This window comes from Carcharhinus amblyrhynchos, chromosome 11 (assembly GCF_965287045.1).
Source record: "Carcharhinus amblyrhynchos chromosome 11, sCarAmb.v2.hapA, whole genome shotgun sequence".
NCBI lineage: Eukaryota > Metazoa > Chordata > Chondrichthyes > Carcharhiniformes > Carcharhinidae > Carcharhinus > Carcharhinus amblyrhynchos.
In genome coordinates this window covers 63,124,370-63,147,172 of record NC_137334.1, presented here as the reverse complement: position 1 = coordinate 63,147,172, position 22,803 = coordinate 63,124,370, and the positions used below count along the sequence as shown (strand labels likewise).

Genomic DNA, 22,803 nt, shown 5'->3' with positions numbered 1-22,803 from the left:
ACATGCAGCAGTTAAATGGCAGGGTGGAGAAACCAGACTTAATTTGTACTGATTTAATTGCTTGTTTGTTTTCCAACCACCCTTTTAATATCCTTATTTTAAAACATGTTGCCACTTCTGGCTAGAAGATAACATGATGTTTTATTTTTTATGCATGCATTTCACAAATGGCATTCAATTATTTCCCGTTTATACCTACTAGGGAAAACATGCATTAAGTATTTGCTCAAATGTGTATGTATATATGTAATAGATAGTTGGAACTTCTTTTAAACTTTGTAAATCATTAAAACAGCATGGCTTAGGAGCCTATTTCCTGTCAAACTGACATGTTTCTTCAAGTTTAGTGTAACTACTTAGAGCCAACAAAGAATGAATGCGTCACAAATTTACGAATTAATTTGACTAACGTTTAAAGTTCAATAGATTCAGTACAGGTTATTTAATTATTGCTGTCGCAAATCATATAATTTCCAGAATTTATTAACTGCTATTTGAAAATTGAAATTTACATAATATTGTGTTAGCCATTGATTTATAGATTGTTTTTTTAGATGTAATAAGCTGTAATTCCATTCCTAACGGATAATGTAATTCACAAATGAGAAATGTCCTTAAGCTAGCCAACACCACACAGTATTGTATTTGTCCATTTTAAAAGCTTCACAAAAGCAATTAATTAAGGATGAACTATGTGATTGCATCTTTTCTTACAAAACAAGAAAAAGAAGTTACACCATAATGACATAATAATGGTAATGTCGGACTGCAAGGCCAATTTTAATTGGGTCAAATACTATTTTTTCACAATTGCAATCATTATATAAGCAAAAAATGCTTACTTAATGTATTTTATGTTAAAAATATTTCCAATATCTTTGGATCTTTAAGTTAGGATTATTTCATTACTTTTCTACTCATGAAATCTGTCGCTGGACTAAAAGTCCTTTTAATGACAATTAATTTACTAATAAGAGCTTTTTCGCTAAAATCTTGCACTTCAAAGACACACAACGCAGACATTTCTTAGTTAGATCATTAATTACAGAGCAAACCAAGCATTACCCTGTTGTTTTGTCCTGTTAGAGGGGTATGTGAATCCTAAAGTGTTTGAGCTAGCTCGTGAAGGGCTGAGAGCTGAAACTTCACTGTGTCCTAATTTCAGTGCCATTAGTTAGTACATTTGAATCAAAGGCATATGTTATTTTCACAAAGCTGTTCTCCAATTTAGTTCAAAAATAACACAAAAGAATTTCATTGTCACACAAAGTTTTTGATTACTGTGTATTATTATGATTTATTTCATTAAAAATATTACTCAGAGCATTATTTTACATTTTGTTCATTCAATCAAAATGGATAAATATACATACATTCAGCGCAATGGTCAGCTTTGCAATTTTTATTGTTTTTTTCCAGCAGAAAGATTAAAACTTCATGTTACACAAGGTGTTGAAATACTTCTGGCATATTGAAATTAAATAATCTTATAAATTAATTGTCAACTGGACAAGTAATATAATCCTTGATTAGCAGCAATTGCAGCTCTTAAAATTATCCTATCTGTGCTACGATTGTTATTGAACATAAGTACAATTGTTGAGCATTGTTATGGGAGATTCCTGAGAATACACAAAACTCTGTTTTTCTCCGTTAAAGATGCAATGTTCTCTGTTGTGCACTTGTATTAAGAGGAGATATCTATTTGATTGGATATATAACGCAGTTGTATATATTTAGAAATTTTCAATCAAAGAAGGTAACACAATGAAAATCAATTATAGTCATCAGATAATTATTTTGCATAGTTCAAATTAAAATTTTATGAAATTCTATTCCAATATATGCAGCTAAATGTATATTAGAATCGTAATAGCTCTATGCAACAAGATGTAGAGCTAGTTAGTTAAAAAGAATTGTGATGAAATCTTGTGTAATACCCATAATAAATATTAAGGCAATCAGGATAATTACTGTACCTTTAAATAGAGATGGTAGCCAATTTAAATTAAATGGGTTAACACATTTTCTAAAAGAGTAGGCAGAACATTGTATTAATAACTATTGATATAGTTATTAATACAATGCAGTTGTGTTTCCTTAGAAATAATCCAGGCAATAATACGATATACCAAATGAAGAATGAAATATACAAATCCGTTAATAAGAGTAAAGTTTTAGCTGCACTTTGCAAGAGTTAATTATTTGGAACAGGCAATCATTCCAAAAGTATATTCCCTAGCAAAATATGATAATGAATCAATTTTATTTCTGTCATCAATATCAGCCTGAGTTTGTGTTTGAACTTCCTGATGTTAATTTATTATTTTATTTCCATGTATGCAAAGCTGATTTTAATGTTATTAAGCCGACATCTAAATTCTAATTTAAATATTCAAATTTGTTTTGAATATTCCCAATGCTGTATTGAAGTGAAGAGCTAAACTTGCAATCTATGTTTTGGAGTCGCAAAAATTGGAATTAATAGCATAAAACACATAATTTAAAAGTCCGCCCACACCTGGAATTTTGTTTCTTATGTTTTGCTTCTTAAATTTCAGGAATAGTTTCTATGAATTGTGGCATATTGTTGTTATTGTAACACACCAAAGGTACTGTTAATAATGCCAATGTACCTCTGTTAAAAAAAAAAATCACTTACCATATCTCATCCATTATAGTATGGCACCGGAACTTAATTCTTGCTAAACAGAGGGACTTTGTGGGAGTGGGGTGGGGGCAGGGGGTCTGGTGGTGTTGGTAGTTAAGGTTGAGGGGATTGAATGTTGCCGTGTTGGGACAATCAAGGTGCAAATTCAGTGCTCCTGATTGATCTCTCCACAATTTTAGTATTCCATATCAGCCTTCAAAATTTCCACGTCAGAAACAACACAAATCGTATATAGAATAAAGCTTCCTCTATTCTGCTGCATTTTGTTTTAGCCCCAATCTTACAAGAGCACCCCATCCCCCCACCAGTGTTTGTTTTCTTTCTTTCATTTCCTGTAGTAATCCTCGCCATTCCTATGAGATTGTTAATTTGTGTAAAAATGGCGGGTAGAGATGTGCTGAGGATTCAATGTCGATGGGAATTAATTTTTATATATGAATGTTATAGCTAGCATTGAGAAGCGATTTTCATCCCATCGGTTTAGACTGCAATCAAATCCATGGCCCAAAGGTAGACAATGTACTGAGCCATGGGAATATTTTAACTATCATAAACTAAACCAAGTGGCCAGGTATAATATTGCGGCTGTTTCTATTAAAAAAATAAAATGAAATACAGAAATGCTAGCAATTGAATGCTTGGACAAACTGAAATGTATGAAAACCTTTGTAAGAACCCTCAAAAATGACCAAAGTGAATTGAAAAGGATCACTTCACTAGATGCACTCAAGCTCGAATGCAAGAAATTACCATAAACTGCATAATCACCACAAGCTGTATTCCTTCTCCACAGAAATGCCTGAACCTTTCAGAAGTTATCTACCTATTTTTGCTCCTTCAAGGAAATGTTAAAAAATGTTAAGCCACCTGAAGTTAATTCACAAATCAGAGTTTGTTGATCATGTAGTGGCAGAATTTGGACAATACATTTGGCTACAGAGCTTTGCCTGAAGGAGGGATAATATCAGCCAGGGTCTTCAATCCTAATCACCATCTAAGGAATCCTTTCTGGAAAAAGTGTGGATGCTGTATGAAGCAGGCTGCACTAACGCCCACAACTGAATAGAATGCTGACATTCACTATTCAGCTCACAGTAGGAAAATGGGCAATTTGGTGAATTATTGAAGGCATACCAAAGTAAAGGTCGACTCCTTCAAAAGAGGAGCTGAAAAAAATTAGAAAAACGAGAAAAAGAACAAATTGCTGAAATTACATTGTATAAATTCACCAGCACATGTATCAGTTTAATTGTGGAACAACAGTCAAACAACATTTAGACCAAGGTATCTTACAACAAAGGTTTTCAAGTTTACACAAGCATTTTGTCGTTAATATCTTGTTTCACTGTTTAAATGTAGATTTATAAACAAGACCTGTAGGCAATCTCCTCTGAATTACTTTTTCTCTCATCATGGTAATTAATGTACCCCATTTTGGGTTGTTCCTGTAATATATACTGCATGTATTGTTGAATTAATGCTATTGCTAAAGAAAATTATGTGAAGTACATGTGCGCAGCAAATCACTTCAAGTTGCAGGGGATCAAAGTCAGAATATTGTAGAGATAGCCTGCAGCTGACAGTTTAATTTTTGGCTCTTTCTTCTTCGTAATGTTATTTTAACTTTCATGATTCTCATGATTCTGTACTTTTATCTTCCTATGTATTTGTTAATTCTTTATTCATGCTTCTTTCACATTTCCTCTTTCTTTCCCTATTGTTTTATTTTCATCACTTGCTTCTTTCTTTGAGTTCTTCTTTACATATCCTGTAAAAGTTGCCTTTTTCCCTTCGTGAATCCACACTGTGCACTATAGTAGCATTCAGTGGCTGAAAGGCTCCCTGCAACTACCAAAGTGTGTTTATATTGAGCCATTAGAAAATGTGCGACCCTTCTCAGTCAACACTTGCACTTCAACTTTATTTTTTTCTTTCTCTTTTACAATTCCATTCAATGCTGCTGTTAATAATCTTCCTCCTTCTGTTCTATATATTTCTATTTTTGGCTATTTTATATTTCTACAATTATCCCCTGCTTATTCCTTCATTTTATTATTCTTGGATCTCCTTAGCCTGTTATTTCCCCTTTTTTTGTGTTTTTGTTTCTCTTTATTTGAGACTAAGTTCCAAAAAATGAGTAGAGGAAAAACCAAAGCATAAGCAGACATACGAAAGTGCAAAAAAAATCCCCCAACGTCCCCCCCACAGCACTATATTAAAGAGAACAGTGAAGATTCATTACAATATTGTACAGAAAGGGAAGGAAAGTTGTGGAATAGCAAATAAGAGTTCCATGAGAAATTTAAAAGCAAAACATTATACATTTTGAAATTAACCACAGAAAGTGAAATATGATAGAAAAGTCCAGCAAAATCGTGAAAATAGAATGATCACAGACTTTGCAGAACTGATGGAAAGGGATAAGAGATATTAATTCCTGTGCCATTAAGTGATCACAACTTGAATATAAAGCAGCAAATGGCCCACTCATCTTTACCTATTTCACTACACTGCCGCTCCTTGCACACTGCCTGGTTAAACTGTGATATGAATAAATTTGCATGTTAGTTAGATTTTACATAAACTACATAGTCCAATATATCAACCATAACCACTAGTTACAAGTTACACCACTTAGAAATACAACTCCATGTATATTACTAGGTTCATCATGTGTTCTCAAGCATGTGTAATGCTATTAAGAGTTGAATAATGTGGTCAGAGTTTAAGAATATTTACTACCACTGTTTGTCCACTGGCAGCCTAGTTAGTAGGTTATGTACCGAGTATAGTGATGACATGTATGCTCTTGTTGCTTCTTCCAAAGCTGGTAACCACTGCAGCATTTTTTCTCTATGAATCTGATTCTCCTATTTGGCTGCACCATGAAAAAATGTATTTCATCCTCCAGTATCTTATGTTGGTTTCATGTCTGTGGATTCAACAATTATTGATATGTGTTGTTAATTTGCAGAAGGCAAAAAGCTTCCCAATCAGTGCTGTTTTTACACAGTGGAGAAGAATATAGAATCAAAGAGCTACCTCCTGTATTTTAATTGGATTAAAGGTTCGGTTCTTAAATAAGTGTGGCGCAAAATAACGACAATTTAAAAAAAAGAATGAATTTTTTTAAGCTTAAAAGTGAAACATGTTATGATTCTTCAAAATATATATAATTTTCTTTCCTATGAATTGGTACTTTTTACCCACTTCCTACAGCTTCATCTCAAATTAGGTGTCATTCTTGACTAAATCGGCAATCAGGTCAGCGCCTCAAAAGGTGCTATTGCAGCCTTACTGCTAGCACGTGTAATACATGAGAGAATTTACCTGGATTGACTGACTTTCTTGTGCTCAGCCATTGTAAGGAAAGTATTTGATCTCCACGTGTGTCTCCTCAGATTTTCTGCGGTCAGTGTGTGGGAAATCAGGCAAACCAGCAACCCATTCGTGATATAATGTGCTGTGCTATTGGTACCAGCTTGACCATTGTTGTTTTAGACGTTTTATACTGAAGTATGCTTTACAATATTCCGTAGGAAGTTTGACTTCCTTCCCCCAAGTCTGACTGTAAACAATGTTGTTATGAGCATTTTGATAGCAACACATGATGGCAGAATATTTTTAAAGTTCTGTAATATTTTATGTTTGCTAAAGTATTGCAAGTCTTTTTAAACATAGTGATTAGTGATTAATAACAAGGGATTGAATTATGAGGATTTATTTTCAACTGTCACAGGGGAACGTGATTTTTATAATTGTTTGAGCCATTTATTATGTCTCTTTCCTCGCATCTAATAAACAATTGTCTGGAAGCGGCCTGAGCTTTGGAATCACTTCAGAAGTACTTGAACATATGCACTGCACATGGCATCCAAAAGATGCATTCCTGCTACAAACCGGCTGAGCTGCCTCATCAGCAACATAAATGTCCCACAAACTGATGAGATGAGATGATGAAGGAGATCTTCATCCCGATTAGACCTTCCTTACACACCTATCAAGCCCCCTTTCATTTTGATTCTGAATCCACTTTTGATCATTATTCCAGTGACTTCCTGCGTTGAATTAATCTCTGTTGTTTTCTTGTTTCAAATTCGTCCCTGGATTTAGTTTTGTTTTAAACGTGGCTGTAATGCACGAAGATTGTCTTGGAATGTTATCACGGGGGCCTCCTTTATAGAACCATCCGTCATGAAACAACAAGACTGCAAATGATTATGACAACAATACAATTCAAATCCCTTCAGGAGAAATTCTCCCTCGGCCCTTGAAATTGCAGGAGTGTATAGTTGAAGTGAAACGTTTTCCTTTGCAGTTTTGTTTTCTCAAAAAAAAACAAATGATGTTAACACTAAGACATGAGGTTATTGGCAAAATGCTTGCAAACCATCCATAGAAATCCTATTCCATTTCCCTGGGAGCTAAAATTCATTCTCTTCATTGGTCCTCATTTAGTAACTGGGGATCTACATGCATCCACCGGGTTCAATTGTTTACTCTGAACAGTTTTGGGTACATTGCTGATAATCGGTGAACTGAAGCAAATGTAAATGGAGTGTAAGATCTAGTCAATGCTGTTTATATCAAGAAACTGTCGGCGGGAGTAAAGATAATTGAGAGTAAAGATAAAAGCTATTTTTCATATATGACAGCACACTGTAAAAAAAAGTTTGGAAAAAAACAAGATGTGCAAGAATAAGAAAAGTTTGCAAGTTTGTGATACTTCTGTACACTGTACCCCTATTCATCTTGGTACCGGTATTAAATATGGCTATCAAAATTGTTTATTCACTTGACCATGTACACAGATCACTCAGTGATGTACAGGTGCTATATACACTCGCACTTTTACTTGCGTAGTTCACTGCAGTAACCGACGAGCAATAATAAACCTCATCACCAATTCGTAGTCAAAACTGCAAACATCATGCCGGCTTAAAGACTTAAACTATATTCAACCACAAAAAGTGCATATGCATTGATTCATTTAAAATGGCCTAGATTGTAATGAAATGCTTGAAGGGTCAGGTGAATTCAATAATTATTTTGCGTGTGCTTAATATTGTGTGTCCGTATGTTATAAATCGTCCGCCCATGTTATTTTACTGATTTCCTGTGTTACCCTGTTCTAAACTAAGGAAATGTTTAGTCCCACATATTGCGTTTATTGCGAAAATAAATAACAATTTTAATTCCAAAAACAAGATGTTCTGATTTTCCAAACATACACTAAACCTACAATACGATACGTGTACATTTGTCAGATGCCTCACGTTTTATAAAAGGTTACTGGGTGATGAAATAACGTTTTTCTCCATCATAGTTATGTAGTTATAGATTTAGAATACCTCGCATAATTATATCAAGTACAACGATACATTTTTATTTGAATGTTGAAGTTATGATATGATTTTTTAATGCTAAGTAGTTCTTCTGTGAAATAATCAATCCATTGTATTTATTTCCGGAGCATGCCCTATTTAGGTGCATGGTCGAACTTGATATTGTGTTTGTAGATCAATAAAGTTGAAGCTATATATAGGTCATGTATGAAATGTCTAAGAAAGGCAATATACACTTAGAATACTCAAGGATTAGCTTATCGAGTTAAGGACTTTTTCAGAGAAGTCTGATTCTCATTTACAAAAATATAATATTAAGATAGCATTCAACCGTGTCAATTGCAACACTCTGGACAGTATGTTTAGTAAGTCAACTGATGACCAACAATTAAACATACTTTTCATCTAGTCTGCGAAAACTAAGACCATGCGCTAGGCCAAAGAGACAATTTGAACAAAAACCTTATTGCACTTTTTCTCCGTCCTACGCAAGTTTTGTCTTTATACTAATGAAAGGCCATTTAGTTAGTTGTTTACAACTTAATTGCAATGTAGCCAATGAAAATGTTTACGGAAAATAGTATCGATTCCACTGCGTGACTTGAACACAATAAGTCAAAGTTTAATGTATCTTATTTAAAAATAAACGCCCTGATCAGTCTCCACCAAAACGCAATTTTGAAAAGTTAGAAATGTATTCGCGCGGAATGAAGTTGCGCTTTCCATTGTTTTATAAAAGTTTGAAATTAAATTGATTTTCGTTAAGATCACTCCCCCATATATCCTCTATGCAGAAAACACTGACAAATGCAAAGGTTCTGCAGATTTTATTTTCTCCCAGATTTAGATTTCAAATTATGCATAACTTACTTTACCCCTGAACCCTTACTTTCTGTCCCCACTATGATACTACCAATATATGGCAAAGGGTGCAGTTTGTATCATAATAATGGTATTTGTTGAAATATTTGTTTCTGAAATCTGACTTTTAAATGTTCTTAATTTGTGTAGCGAATTTCACGTGGCAAGTCAAGGGTCACCTCGGGGCATGTCACCATATACAACTGTCGTGGAAAATTATTAGTAATACTTTTTCTCCCTTTGTGCAGAATCACATGTATATTCATGGACCACTTTGTCCTGGTCAGTAATTACTCTTCTCGAGTCTGCATTTGGTAAGATGATGCCCATTCGTTTCTGCGTCTGCTTAACCAAACATGTTCGGGTGGGATAGTGATTTATGACCTGTTTCGATATATTTTTGCTACGGAAAAGTTTTTCGTCTTAATTTTGCAGTTTTTTTTAAAAAAAGTTTTGTCGTGTCACCATGTGTTGTAGGGTGGCAGCTTTTATTTTGTCCTAATATTTTTCTTTAAGTTTATGAAATTCTATATGCAATTGATCAGTCCACTAATCTTAGTTAAGTGGGTTAGCTGTTCTGATTTGTATCTTCTGAACTGCCTATACGCCCAGTAAAAAAAATTAATGAATACCACATTCCCTAACAGTATGTACCAAGACTTTGTACCTCTTTCCTTTGTCGTTGAGAAATCCATTGTATAAAAGAAACTGTTACTGGCGAAACTGGTGCTAATGCAAGGTAAAATATTTCTCATTGTAAGTCTCTCTGCAACAAAACTTCTGCATCTCTTCACAGCGCTCCTTTCCACAAATGAGGTAATCCCATTTTTTTGGAAGGAACATATGACTTATTTAATATTGGATAAGTAGCTTGATGGTTAAAAAAAGAATCAGGATTGCATGTGAACTTGGAGACTTTCACAACACACTTTGCCCTGAAAGGGTGACGGGCAGAATTCCAAAAGTAAAGTTTGACACAAAGTTTGAATGACATAGAATTTTTAAAAAATAAAAAAGTTGTTTTTTGTTTCCATTGGTTCCTATCAGATTCGAACATTTCTGTAACAGATAATTATTCTATTGATGACCGTCGAATTTGTATTTATTTTTTGTTATTGTTATAATTTAAAAGAGACAAATCGTGATTCTTGCTTTGAGATGACGTTCCATATTTTATAGGCGGATTAGTTACTTGTAGAGTAATATTGTGTTTGGTTTGTTGAAAAACTGGAATCACTATTGCGGTGCACTGCTTAATCTATTTCCTCTAAGTTACCAATATGCAATCAAATAACAAATGCAATGACCGCTGGTCAATTAAGTGACTTTATGCTTACTTCTGTATTGCCCGTGTAACCCTTTTAGAAGAATAATGTTTCTAAAACTATTTTAGTGTACGTGAAAATCTGTAATTTGAAGTGATCATTTAGATCTCTTCCATGTTGTTTTGGCTAATTAATGATGACTGGGGAATTCTAAGTACTGTGGACTATTATTCTGCGATTTTAAAAGTTGATGATATCGGACAGACATACAGCTGCCGAGCATGTGGAAAATTATTGGAGCACGATTTCTAGCAGAATAGCCTTTCATCTGCTTCACTGAGCAAAAGCAGCTAATATGAACGAAAAAAATAATAAACACGACTTTATTCCAATCGACCGAGGAACCTTTTAGTTCCAGATATAATCCTAATTTTTTTGTACCATTTGAAATTTTGTCAATGAAATTTCTCGGGAATAAAAAAGTAGTCTGCAAACAACTGGACTCTAAAGTCAGGCATTGGGATGCAATAGTAAGGTGAACTGAAGCTCACTTCTATCTTTTCACAGACACGATTTCCCCACGATTTTGCTAAGTAATGTTATCAATATAGATCTGTTTTACTCAGTTACAGTATTGGAGGATAATGTCGAGGGACATAATATTAATTTTAACTATGCTTTTATTTACAGTTACTGTGGGAAACAAATCGAAGTTGCTTGCAATGTTGCTTTCCTGTTATCATGTCGTGAATCATTACGAAAAGAAACAGGTTCAATAAGTGAAGCTGAGATATTAGATTAAACTGAACGAAGTTTTGATCCTTGGCAACATTATGTGATCATATAAGTGCTATAACAATACTAAATGATATATCGTACTAACAAGTTTACAAGAGATGGGGAAAACTTGATTTATATGACGGACTGTTCATGTGAGCAGCATAAGTAGTTAGTAGTGTCCCAGCCCCTGTCCTCGAAATGGTAACTTGGCATAATATCTGGAAACTGTGTACAATTCAGTGCAGCCATGAATATACTCTCATAAACTAGGTGTGCAAGAAGTATCTTTGGAGAAAGCTGAGAAAATAAGAAGCCAGATTGAAATGTATTTATATACAAGGGTGAAAGTTGAGTCAAGGTTCGAGACTGCTTTTCCACAGCTCCAGAATACAATAATGGAGAAGTGATGCATTGCTTGAATGGGAGCGGGGAAACTTCATTAAAAGTGCGTTTAACCACGCAGCATTTATGTGTGTCATGATACAAAATGGATGCATAAAAGCGTGTTTGTTCACCTTTTCCTATTGGGTAACACTGACTGACCTACGGAATCCTTAAGATTTAGTAGTTTATTCAGTTCAGGAGGGGCTGTAATTGCAGCAGTTATATTATTGATGTGCCCCGCACGACATGGTGAGGTTGAGATTGCATATGCCTTATCGCACAGAATACAACAAACATCAAGTCGGTAACTTTAGTTTAAACTGAATCCTTTCGGTAGCTCGAAAGCCAGACGGAAATCCTGCCATTTACAGTAACACGCGATTAAACCACAAATATTTCGATTATATTAGACACTAAACCTACATTGGAATCAAATATTCTAATTTTACAGATATGCGTCAGCTCCACTAATTTCATTGGGGGCATCAAAGGAAATAATTAATATACCAACAAAACAAATCCACTTGTTATTCACTTTAACGTTTTTTGTATAGTTTCACCCACTGTTCTCAAGACGTGTGCAAAATGTGCATCATTCCTCCTTAACCCCAGAAATAATATATGCAAGGTGATGATTATCAAACTCTTCAATCTTTCCACTATTTTTATATGTCGCATTCATTTTTGTAAGGAAGAGCTATTGGCCCTCTTTCTCTCTGTCTATAACATACAGACGTAAGGCTGATAAGATCAGATACAGTATGTTCTGTTAATGGCTCTCCAGAATCTGTTCTCTGACCCCCCAAAGGGCAAGTCGGCTTTCCGCCTCTCCCTCGCTCCCGATATGATTCCGGGATAGGGGCACAGACGACAGGGTAACTGACAGAGGACAGAAGATGCGACCCTCCAGGGCGGCTTATAAGAGTGGCACAGGCGCGACTCCTAACAGGTACCTGCCAATGGTGGAAAATAAATACCCTCCCTTCCCGTTTTACATTCAATCTGTGCAGCGTGGTGTGTCCATTCACATTAATATCAACCATTATGAAAGGGGACGTTTAAATATAATCTGGTCGGACATAATGGTAGCATAGTAAATAATGAATATCATCTCAACTAAGTGTTTGAGTGGAATGTGTTGGGAGTGCGCTATTCTGACACAGTAATATGAATGTAGTAAAAGTCTACATATGTTCTTCAGATGTGCCGAAAGTGTGCACAGATATAGGAAAAAGCCTTCATGCATGTATGTATCAACATACATATCTCAATTCTTGATTTGTTATGTGCCCATTTATAAATATTCCTACTATCTATAAGATGTCTTGGTGTTTTATTAAAACATTACAAAAATATTACAACTATTATGCCTGCAGATACAGTTCACGGAACACGCAACTTTATTTTTTTTCCGCGGCCACGTCAGAGAATGTCTCCTCCGCCAGTCAAAGTGGCAAGTAATTTATATTATTCAGAGCACGGAAGATGAGTTTCGCTCAATATAACATCATATAACAACATCGACGATAACATGCTTCTTTTTTTAACGCCACTAGGAGGTTCCAGAATACAGGCTACACGATAATAGGATATTTTCACTTTATCTGTCCTGTGTCATAGTGTAAAAGTTTACAGTACAATGCACCGAGTGACGTGGCTACCGAAATTTAACCAATACAGTTATTCCTTTCAAATCGATGCTGAATACTTCTGTCGAAATAACACGCTTGAACTAAATTTTGCGTCCTGTTCTCGAAACTGTTTGGTGGGAATTATTTTGCGTGTAGATCCCTCCTGAACAACTCAAGTAAAACAGCATTGTATATCACATTAGCCCTGTTTAATTTTACTTTCCACAAAGTAACAATTTTTAAACTAAGAAACGTATAGGACTCACTTCACACTCATGAGCGTTATTTGCATTAACGTTAATCAGAAATTATTCTTTTTTGTATCAATGTAACAATAAATTTGATGCATGGGGAAGGGAAAGTAAAATTAAACACTAGTTTTCATTTCCCAAGAATATGTTAAGATAACATGATGTGGCGTAACATTATGTTCCCTATTTAATATTAAACCAGGGCAAAAATAAGCTTACGATATGCATATGTATGGATGTACATATATAGAATAGAATTAGTTGCCTATTGTTTAAACGCAATAAAATAAATGTTGTTCTGCAGAACTATGATGAGTTTCGTTCGATTCTTTGAAATGGTTATCCTTAATAGGGCCTTCAAGTATTTCTTATTGTATGTTGGCTTAACTGAAATTATTATCTATTTATAGGTATATATATATAATCCACGCCTTGTCATACTGTGCAGGTTTTCAGTTTTTAATGTATTGCGTTTAACTGTAATGTAGTGCGTTAAGTAATAATTGGAGCTGCTGGCAAAGATTTTCAAAGAGGCACGCATGAAATCCAAACACAATTTACACATTGGACACTATCTTGTCAAAACTCAAGAAAATCCAACAATTCGCAACTCCATCGTGGTGTTTCTTTTAAGCAACAGTTCACACTGTGCAAGATAAATGTGACTTGCTAAAATAAAAGTTTCGCTGGCCAAATTCTTTCCTCTTTCTGCACTGTAGGGATTCTTATTCTATGAATAAACTTGTGCTTCGTAAAGCAAAATTCGCGAGAAGAGGATAATCCGCAATATATTTTAAACAATTTTTCTAATTCCTCGAACAAGAAGTTATATTTATCGGTTCTACAATTAAAATAAGCAGCATTCAGGTGATACACAATATATGATTAAATTGTTATGGGGAAATAAGGCACTTTCCCTGTTTGGTCAGAGCCAAAGCTAGAGGGCGCTAATTTGAATTTGCTCGCGCGGGTTCTCAACATCGGAATTTGCGCAAAAGATCCCCCATCTATAGGCCAATATTCACTTACCATGGGAGTTCAAAGGCTCCGATAATCTCCCCAGTTCTAAATTAGAACTGAGTTGCTTATTAACTATATTTGGCAATTCCTCACTACAATTTAAGGGATTGTGCTGAAGGGGCGCAGGTTTCAGATTTACCAGTGCGTCACTGACTGGTTGGAAGTGCTTCAAGGGAAAAACTCTGCAAATCTGACTTGGTGCCCGAAATATGACGGTATGCTTTATTTTATTGCCCTCCAGGAAATAAGGGTCTGAGTCCAGCCAAGGATAAAACAGAAATGCTTGGTTGGCGCGTAAAAACAACTGAGCGAAATAGAGACTTCAGACAATTCTGGGAATTGGGAGTTTCCTGTTATTTTCATTTTTGGTCGCAAATGTTGGAGACAATTCCCACCCAGGCAACAACCGCCCCTACTCCACAGGTGTGGGGTTATACCTGACTCAATCTCATTGTATAATGTTTTGTTGTTAATTCGTGAGCCTTCCTAGCGCTGTCACAAGTGCGCTATAAATCCACATTTTCATGTTCGGGGAAGGTTTGGGCTTTTGATTGCAGTCTATGTTCACTTGCACCAACCAGAATTAAACATAATGGGGTCATTCCTATATATACATATCTATGTTTGAGACAATAACTGTGTTTCGTACTTTACATCGGAAGAGAACATTCCTCCCTGATGCGGGTGTTGAAGAGATTCTACAATTGTGGGTGGACACCTGATAATCATTAAAAATTTTCCTCTGGTTAACTCGACTGTATTTTACACTGATGATAAACTTTCCATTTTTTTGCCAACATGTTAGACGGTCGGGTGAAGAAAATAAAAGGCAACTTCTGTTCCATATGTCGTTTTCACTCTAACTATATTGACTTTTCTTGCTACGGCGTCTTCTTGCAGCGGTTATTTCCTTGCTTACAGATATTGTAGATCTGTGCTGGGAAAGTAGCCTTCCTCTTGCTGCCCCCGCCCCTCACCCACCCCCCTTCAGATTTCATTATCTCGTAAAATAAGTATTTATTTCTGGCACTAATTGAATGAAATTCTACCAGAATTGGTGACTTTCAACACGTCGTTTAGGCCTCCTTTCTGGGCGATAGGTAGTCTTAAAATTGCTAACGCCGGTGTCATTTTATCACAGCGTTTCCTAAATCGCATCATTTCCACATTTCAGCATATTTGGACAGTTATCTTGACAAGTAATACTTCAAACCACTGGGTAGCGTATTTCCGATATCTTTGTCGCTCTTTCTGTCTAAACGTGCTTCACATTTCTCTTCCATCACTAATTTGATTTTGCTTTACTGAAAAAACAGTAAGGATAAGAATTATGGCGAAAGCTTTTCTGCCTGCAAGGGGGAAGCGAATCAATGTACCTGCAATATTTTCTCCCTCTGACCGCTATTTTTTTAGCGAAATGTTAAGTACACATTGCTTTTAGAACTTGACTACAAATAATTAAATCGGAAATGGTTTAACATTTACAATGTTCTAACACACCACGACTGGGAGGAAGCAGCTTCCCCAGTGTTAAGGATCTGGTGACTGATGACCCGGATATCAGACGATTATAGATAAAAGAATGAGTATCAGACAATACAGTTGAAAGGACAAATTATTATCGGAAATCTTTCTGGAGAGTCGAAAAGTTTCTGTTAAATGTTTTCTCATTTTAAAATAAATGCCAAGAGGCAACTCTCGCCGATTGAAAGAACAATCTTAATTTATCCCAAAAGCCGTTTTGTTTTGCAACTATCACCTAGGGTTTATTAACCTTGGGCCTTGCATTGATAACCATCTGGCTCCACATATGGGGAACAATACTGCCATTTACACCAGCTAAACGACAACGTTACGAAAAGTTTTTTTAAAAAAAAGTTTGTGATTTTCTGTTTGAAATGTGTTTCCAACAAAGGCGAAGCTCGTTAGAGAAACCTCTGTGGGCATCCTGTTTGCAAAGCAAACGTAGCAAAAGTAAGCTGGAACATAAAACAAACGTCTGCCTCTAATCCTTCTCCACTTTGTTGCAGGAACTAAAATGTAATTAAACAATTTGCCTGCAGGATACATGAAAATGAATAATTGTGTACCTTTATGTAACATACGGAGAGATATATATTTGAATAACACACATTATATAACATATATATGCGCGTGTAAGGTCTCGCAAAACAGTATCTCAAACTTCAATTCTAGAAGTGTTGTTCCTAAAGCACGTTTTTACTGAAAATGCAGAAAAATGAATGGAAACCGGCGCCTCCAAAACGGGACATTAATAATGTTAATTCGGCGCTAAGCCAAACACTCAAATATCGATTGGCAACTATTGTAATGTTACTTCTGGTTTTTTTTGCAATAGTGCCCAAAGATGCTTCACGTCCAACCTCAAGCTGTGCTTTTTTAGAGGTTTTTTTTTTCAATTAATAGTGATGCATTGTGTTTAACAAACTTTAACGTACAAGGTGCCTCCCACTCCCTCATATAATGCTTGTTTTATTTTTTTTAAAAATGCCAATTAGGGTGCATTTTACAAAGTAACATTTGGTGCTATTAAAAGATTTGTGTTGGCGACTTAAACGAGGGCCAGGGATGTTAGCTGACGTGCTTAATTATCACTGCCAGCATTTAGTTCACCTTTGGTGCTGACTGTGTTTGGATGGGTCCCTTAAACCAAAATTAGAGTCCAGCAGGAAAATAACAAGTGCGATACCAAACTATTAGTCAGAGTGTGCACCGAGCACAGTCTACATTTTATTTGAAGCTACATCATTTTGAACATAGTAAAATCTTTGGCATGTAGCGGCGATTCATTATGTAGTCTCTCTATAATTTCTGAACAAGTTCAGAAAAAAAGACGGGGTTCACATAAAATCTCTAGACCTGACCGACATTGACTAAAACAATTAGCGACAACATTAAGAACGAAATGATAAAATCTCCATCAAGTAGGGATCGCTAGACATCTCCTTACCTGAAATTAAATATATACAACGCCATAATGTGTTTGGTTATATATAATTTTAAAATGCTTGAATTATACTTCAGTCCATATAGATACACGCAGATCGAATTTAAATAGCACCTGTCACAGTCCTTTATTCAAATTGGATAAAACGGAACAACTTCAGTCACTGTCCTCCTTCTCGTCTTGAATTGTGGTGGTGGAATGATTGTAAAGTCCCTGCGCCATGAGATGGAGAGCCAAGCTGTTCTTCAGACCACTGGCTTTCTTGATCTTGGCCCGCTTGTTCTGGAACCAGATTTTGATCTGGGACTCGTTCAGACTAAGTTCTTGTGCTAAAGTTTGCCGCCGCTGCTCTGTGATGTAGCGATTGGTCTGGAACTCGGCTTTGAGTCTCTGAAGCTGCTCGGCTGTGAACGCTGTCCGCGGCCGCTTGTCTTCCTTTTCGCTTTTCTTCTTCTTCAGTTTCCGAGTACGGGGACCTGTAGAAAAGGCGATAGAGACACACAGAGGGAAAGATAGAGAGAGGGAGAGAGAGAAAGAAAAAAATGGTCACACTTTAATATTCCTCTTTTAAACAGAGAGCGTTCAACGCCTTCAGAGGGCCAGATAGTGAAATATATATATCGCAAAATGTATAGGCGCCCTTTAAATAGGCGGCCATATTTATAGTTTTAAAATGAACAAAATGGCGCAAAGTACATTTCCCACAACAGAACAGTGCTGCCAGAGGGAAAAGACCTTTTATTTGATGTTTTAGTTCACTGTAGTGTCTTATTTTATCCTGCTGGGACTGCATGTTTCATTTTTATTTCGTTAGTTTTTTTTCCTGTGTATTAACATTCATTAACGTTGTAAAAGTTTGCGCATTGTACTGGTTACTGGATGCAAAATTTAATGTAAACAAGGCGATAAAATCGCACGCGTTCCTCAGAAATATTACCCAGCCGCAGAAGTAAAAATGGAAAGTTGAAATAATTGTCATCTGGAAGGGACTCCCTCCGCATTCCTGATTATCCTTTACTTGCAAAATACTCCTGGAAATGTCTCTCTGCCAACAGACAACCTGTCTTAATGTCTCCCCACCTACGTGGGGGGAAATGCGCCGCCTTTTTAATGGCAACAGCACATAATTTGTGAACTAGAATCGGTTCGACACAGAGCGTGAGGCAGTTCAACTTCTGAGCTGGACGCTGTTTCAATTTTCAATCAACACTTACAAGGTCTAATCGGCGGGCTGATTTCTGCTTACAGCAAGTGTTTCTGATGAAACGATCCAGTAAATTTAGGCCCGTGCCTTCAGACTGGATTACCAAACTCAGCAAAGATCGGAAAACACCGGGGTAACACGCAGAGAGAGGGGGGAAAATCCCACTTTGTATTAAATGTACAGGAAATAGCAGCGGGCCTGTGTAAAATGGGACACTGTGATGTTGCGTGTGTGTGCCGTATTACCGTCAAGTTCCAGATAAACCCCAGATTTCGCTTAAACCTCTGATTTACAGCAAATTTATCTTGGATAATCCTGCCACAGCAACTTCTGCATTACATAACCTTATGAGAGTAACATGAGACTAATCAGCCAAGTGTGAGTCAGGCAGAGGGGGCATATGAATTTAGAAGCATACTACAAAGGGCAGCAAGGATCCAACTCTGTCCTGAATATTGTGACTAGATTTAATAGAATAATTGGTAATTACAACGCCCCTCCTCGATATCACACTCTGTGATGGAATAAACCTTTAAGAATTTTCAAAAAGGAATCTACATCTATTAAAAAACGCGCCCACACTGCGCTTGCAAATGTTAATAAAATCATTTTACTACTTGATTGAAAAGCTAAAAAGTGACGTTTTGCTAAATGTTTAGCCTGACAGCTCAATCAATCAATCAACTCGTCAATCAAGCTGGCTTTTCTTAGTTTGAAGAGCCCAGTGCCATGAATAGCTCGATCCACACGGCTTGGACGGAGACGTTTGCAGGATCGCTTTCATTAATGTAGGAATCTCTCCTGGTCCTCGGCAAAACACACCAGAGTCAGCAAACCAGCCAGGCCCTGGCACACTACACACACACACACACACACCGTCCTCTCAGATATGCGGTATAACTTGTGCTGGAAAGCAGACACCAAACACTTCCTCAAACCGATGCTTTTCGATTCTCGTGCCTCGTAGGAATGCTATTTATGGCTGGGTGTGCTATTTATATCCGGAAGTGCTCTTGGTGTTACACCGAGCATGTGAAATTCGCCAGTCTGTTATTTACAGAAATCGTTTTCCTTTGTTTGCCAGGGACCAGAGAAGACCAATATTAGGCCTATATTAATAGATAAGAAATAATGAGCTCAGGAACAATTTTGCATCATTGTGAGAGGCAAGAACGAATGATATATTCGGTTTCACTGAAACATGATGGACACGAGCACCATTAGAACAAGCATTAGGTGACAGGTTTTTGCTAAAAACAGATGTTAGGAAAACAGGGATAAACATATCTCTAGCCTGGCTTATTGAATATAGTTGAGATGGTTATTTTATATTTAATAATTATCATGTATTTATGATCGAAGATTATGGACGGGACTGAATTAATTCTATCTGTGTTACCAAACAATCCGTTCACACATTTCTACAACTCGAATTAATAAGACTCTTGTCCTTTGTTTTTATATTTAAAAATCGCTTACAATTTTCTACATGGCCACACTTTAGTTTTAGAAATAGCAACACAGTAGCTGGATGCACAGTCTGGTATACCTTCAGTCCCTGGCCTTCAGGCCTGTAATGCTGTGATAAACATCAAGGCCCAAAACTTCCAAGTCTTGCTCCGTGTCGCTGTTTCACCGTGGCGTGTGCCCAACTGTTTAAACCGTACAACTTCATTACTATCGATCTGAAACATCTACAACTTTACATTTTTTTGACACAACCCCCTCTATGCATTTTACGGCGGTGATTATCGGTGCCCTTTTTTTCTCTCTCCTTTTTCGATGCCACACTTCAGTTACAGAGAAACAAATGAACGAAAAAGCCTTGCGGATACGGCTCGCCGAGGCCAGTTTGAAAATAGCTACACGCATGGCCCTTCCGTTCCTATTTTCTTATTTTAAAATGAATTAGCTTCTAGATTGACAATTTTAGCTCTGGGCCAAACAAAACCGCAGAAAATTGGTTGGATTTTGGATGTTCGCGTGTACAATTTTCTCGCTCGTGTTATAAGAAGCATGAAATGTCTTACCGGAGGAGGGTCTATCTGAATATCTAGTACAATAAACCCAGGCAGGCCACATAAGAGACGTTGCTGATGCTGATTTGATTCCATCACTGTTAGATATAGGTTCTGCATTGGCTCCCACAAGCATGAGCGCCGAGCCAGTGTTTTCTGCATACTTTGCCGAATGAGTTCCATTGCCTTCGGTTTGCTTTGGTTGGGGCTGTTTGGAGGGCTGCGACGAGCTGTCAGTACAGTCTAAACTCGGGCTCAGACTCGAGGCGTTCAACGGCCTGGTGAGCGGGTTGACGTTCTCTCTGCCGGATGTCTGCGCCCGATCTCTGTCCTTCTTGCACCCAAAGTCCGGCCTCAGGATATTGTCAATAAAAAAGTTGGTGTTTCTGTGCGGCGGCTGCGCCGCTGGATGGGGCTGGATTTGGGGAGACTGAAAAGGTGGAGAGAGAGAAACGCTTTCCGCCTCGCTCGATTCTCGACTTTCCAGACGATTGTTTTGATCCTTTTGCTCTTCCATATTTCAGGGGGGAAGGGGGAGGGGGGCCGGGGGGGGGGACAGGGAGGAGAGGGGGGGGTGAGGGGAAGGGGAGGAGGAGGAGGGGGGTAAAATCTGTCAATTTCACCGACTTCCCCACTTGAGAGAGGCGGCGTGTTCGAAAGGAGGGGAAGCCAAAGGCACCTTGTCTGGATCACTTTCCACAGGCTTTCCCCTCCCCAAGCTCACTTTGCAAACGACACTTGTCCTAGGGGTTTGGCATGGCGAGTGTCTGGGTGGTGGTTTTCACCCCCACATCACATACTTACTGGGGCTGGCACTACATTGATCTTTGTTTGGGAGTCCGTGTGCCGATTCCCCCTCTCTCTGTGTGTGAGTCTCTCTCTCTCTCTGACAGTGCGGGCTTTGCAAACTCCTAAATCGCAGCCTCTCTCAGGCACTTTTTGCAGGGAACCGGAAGCACGTGAATGGTAGGCACGTGCGATCCACCAATCACAGAGCTCGGCGTCAGGCCCCCGGGGTGATCTCCTAGTGACAGCGCTGACGCCGTCCAATCAGAGCCGCCGCCCTGGGCAAATAAATAAAAGCCAGATGAAATGTAATGAGGGATTCACCGCTGTGTCTGCAGATCTCACTGTCTTTCCCAATAAGCCAAAAAAAAGGGCCCACGCCAAAATCAACACTCAGATTTTTTAGATTCAGAGAGAGTCCAAGACTGGTGTGAACACCCCTTTTTTTTAAAGCAATGTTAATTCTGAAACATGTCAAACCAACTAGATGCTTTCCGCGGGTTTCAAATAACTGGGAGATAGCTAATATATTAACACAGCAGAAGCATATTGTATAAAACAGTGAGTACAAAATTATTGAGTTTCATCGCGGAAGTAGTGTACATGAATAAGATTAAAATGCACATACTTTAGTGGTACAATATTTTGCAACGGTGTATATACATATATCTATGTGCATCTTTCTGTCGATATGATTGTGTAACTCCAGCCACCAATAATTGCATTTTACTTTTTTATTGACGATGAAACTTTGCATCTTCTTTTCCCATCTTGGCTCTTCTCTCTCCATTTGTCTTATTAGTAAAGGCGCAATCTTCTAGTAGATTATTAATGCGCGCTGTACGTTCCAGCAGCTGCAGAGAAATAGGGCTTCGTCAAGTTTTGAGTGAAGATGAGCTATGAACTCAAAATGTGGTGTGCTGCTTCTAAACTGTGCCACTGAATTGTGAGAAATAATACATTTAAGATAATATGTTCCACTTAAAATGAATGACGCTTCGCCTATCGAGACAAAATTAATAGATTCACACAAGATACTAATGATACAAAACAATGTAGACCATCTGGTAAAAAAAGTTGTATTAGTTTTGCCGAGGGAAAATTCTAGAATTAATTAATACTACTAAAGTTACAGTTAATTATCTAATAAAGTTTTGCAGTTTTTTTCACGCAAGAATATAAATATTAGTAGTGGGTACTTTCTCCATTTTCTAGTAATTATGTTATAATATGCATCTTACGTTGTCTTTACGTGTAGCTTTATGACCATTTAAACCGATACAAACTCCTGTTCTTTTTTCAAAAAGTAAGCAAGGCTCTCCGATGAGACACTGATCCTTCACAAATAATAAACACATTGTCGTGTTTGTTTTGGATCGAAGAGATACCTGTACCTAAACAATGTTCCAATCGCTGTCCCCAGCGTCATTGCAACAAGGAATGCAATCTTTGTGACAGAGTATGGTCAGGTATTTTAAAATGTGCACAAATAATTCGGGAAAGAACGTTGCAAATGAAAATTTCAGTTTTTGTTATTGAGCGTGCAAGAACGTTTCACGTTACGCGCGTTTTGGTGAAATGAAGACGGATAATAATGTGTAAATGATCACCAATTCTAA

General features: G+C 37.2%; 1 protein-coding gene across 1 annotated transcript; it reads right to left on the bottom strand.

Moving 5' to 3' along the window:
* Positions 1–16,934: 16,934 nt before the first annotated feature.
* On the bottom strand, positions 16,935–20,915 carry en1a (engrailed homeobox 1a). Its single transcript, XM_080198268.1, has 2 exons — positions 20,411–20,915; positions 16,935–17,652 (listed from the first exon to the last, which is right to left on the bottom strand). The coding sequence occupies exons 1-2, from the start codon at positions 20,913–20,915 to the stop codon at positions 17,333–17,335; spliced, it is 825 nt and encodes a 274-aa protein (XP_080054394.1). The 3' UTR covers positions 16,935–17,332.
* Positions 20,916–22,803: the final 1,888 nt, after the last annotated feature.

What these genes read in the sequence shown, in the direction of transcription:
- en1a (XM_080198268.1), bottom strand. Translation starts at nt 20,915, where the DNA reads ATGGAAGAGCAAAAGGATCAAAACAATCGTCTGGAAAGTCGAGAATCG. An exon ending in TTCAGATAGACCCTCCTCCG is followed by an intron (nt 17,653 to 20,410) that starts GTAAGACATTTC and finishes CCTTTTCTACAG; the next exon opens with GTCCCCGTACTCGGAAACTG.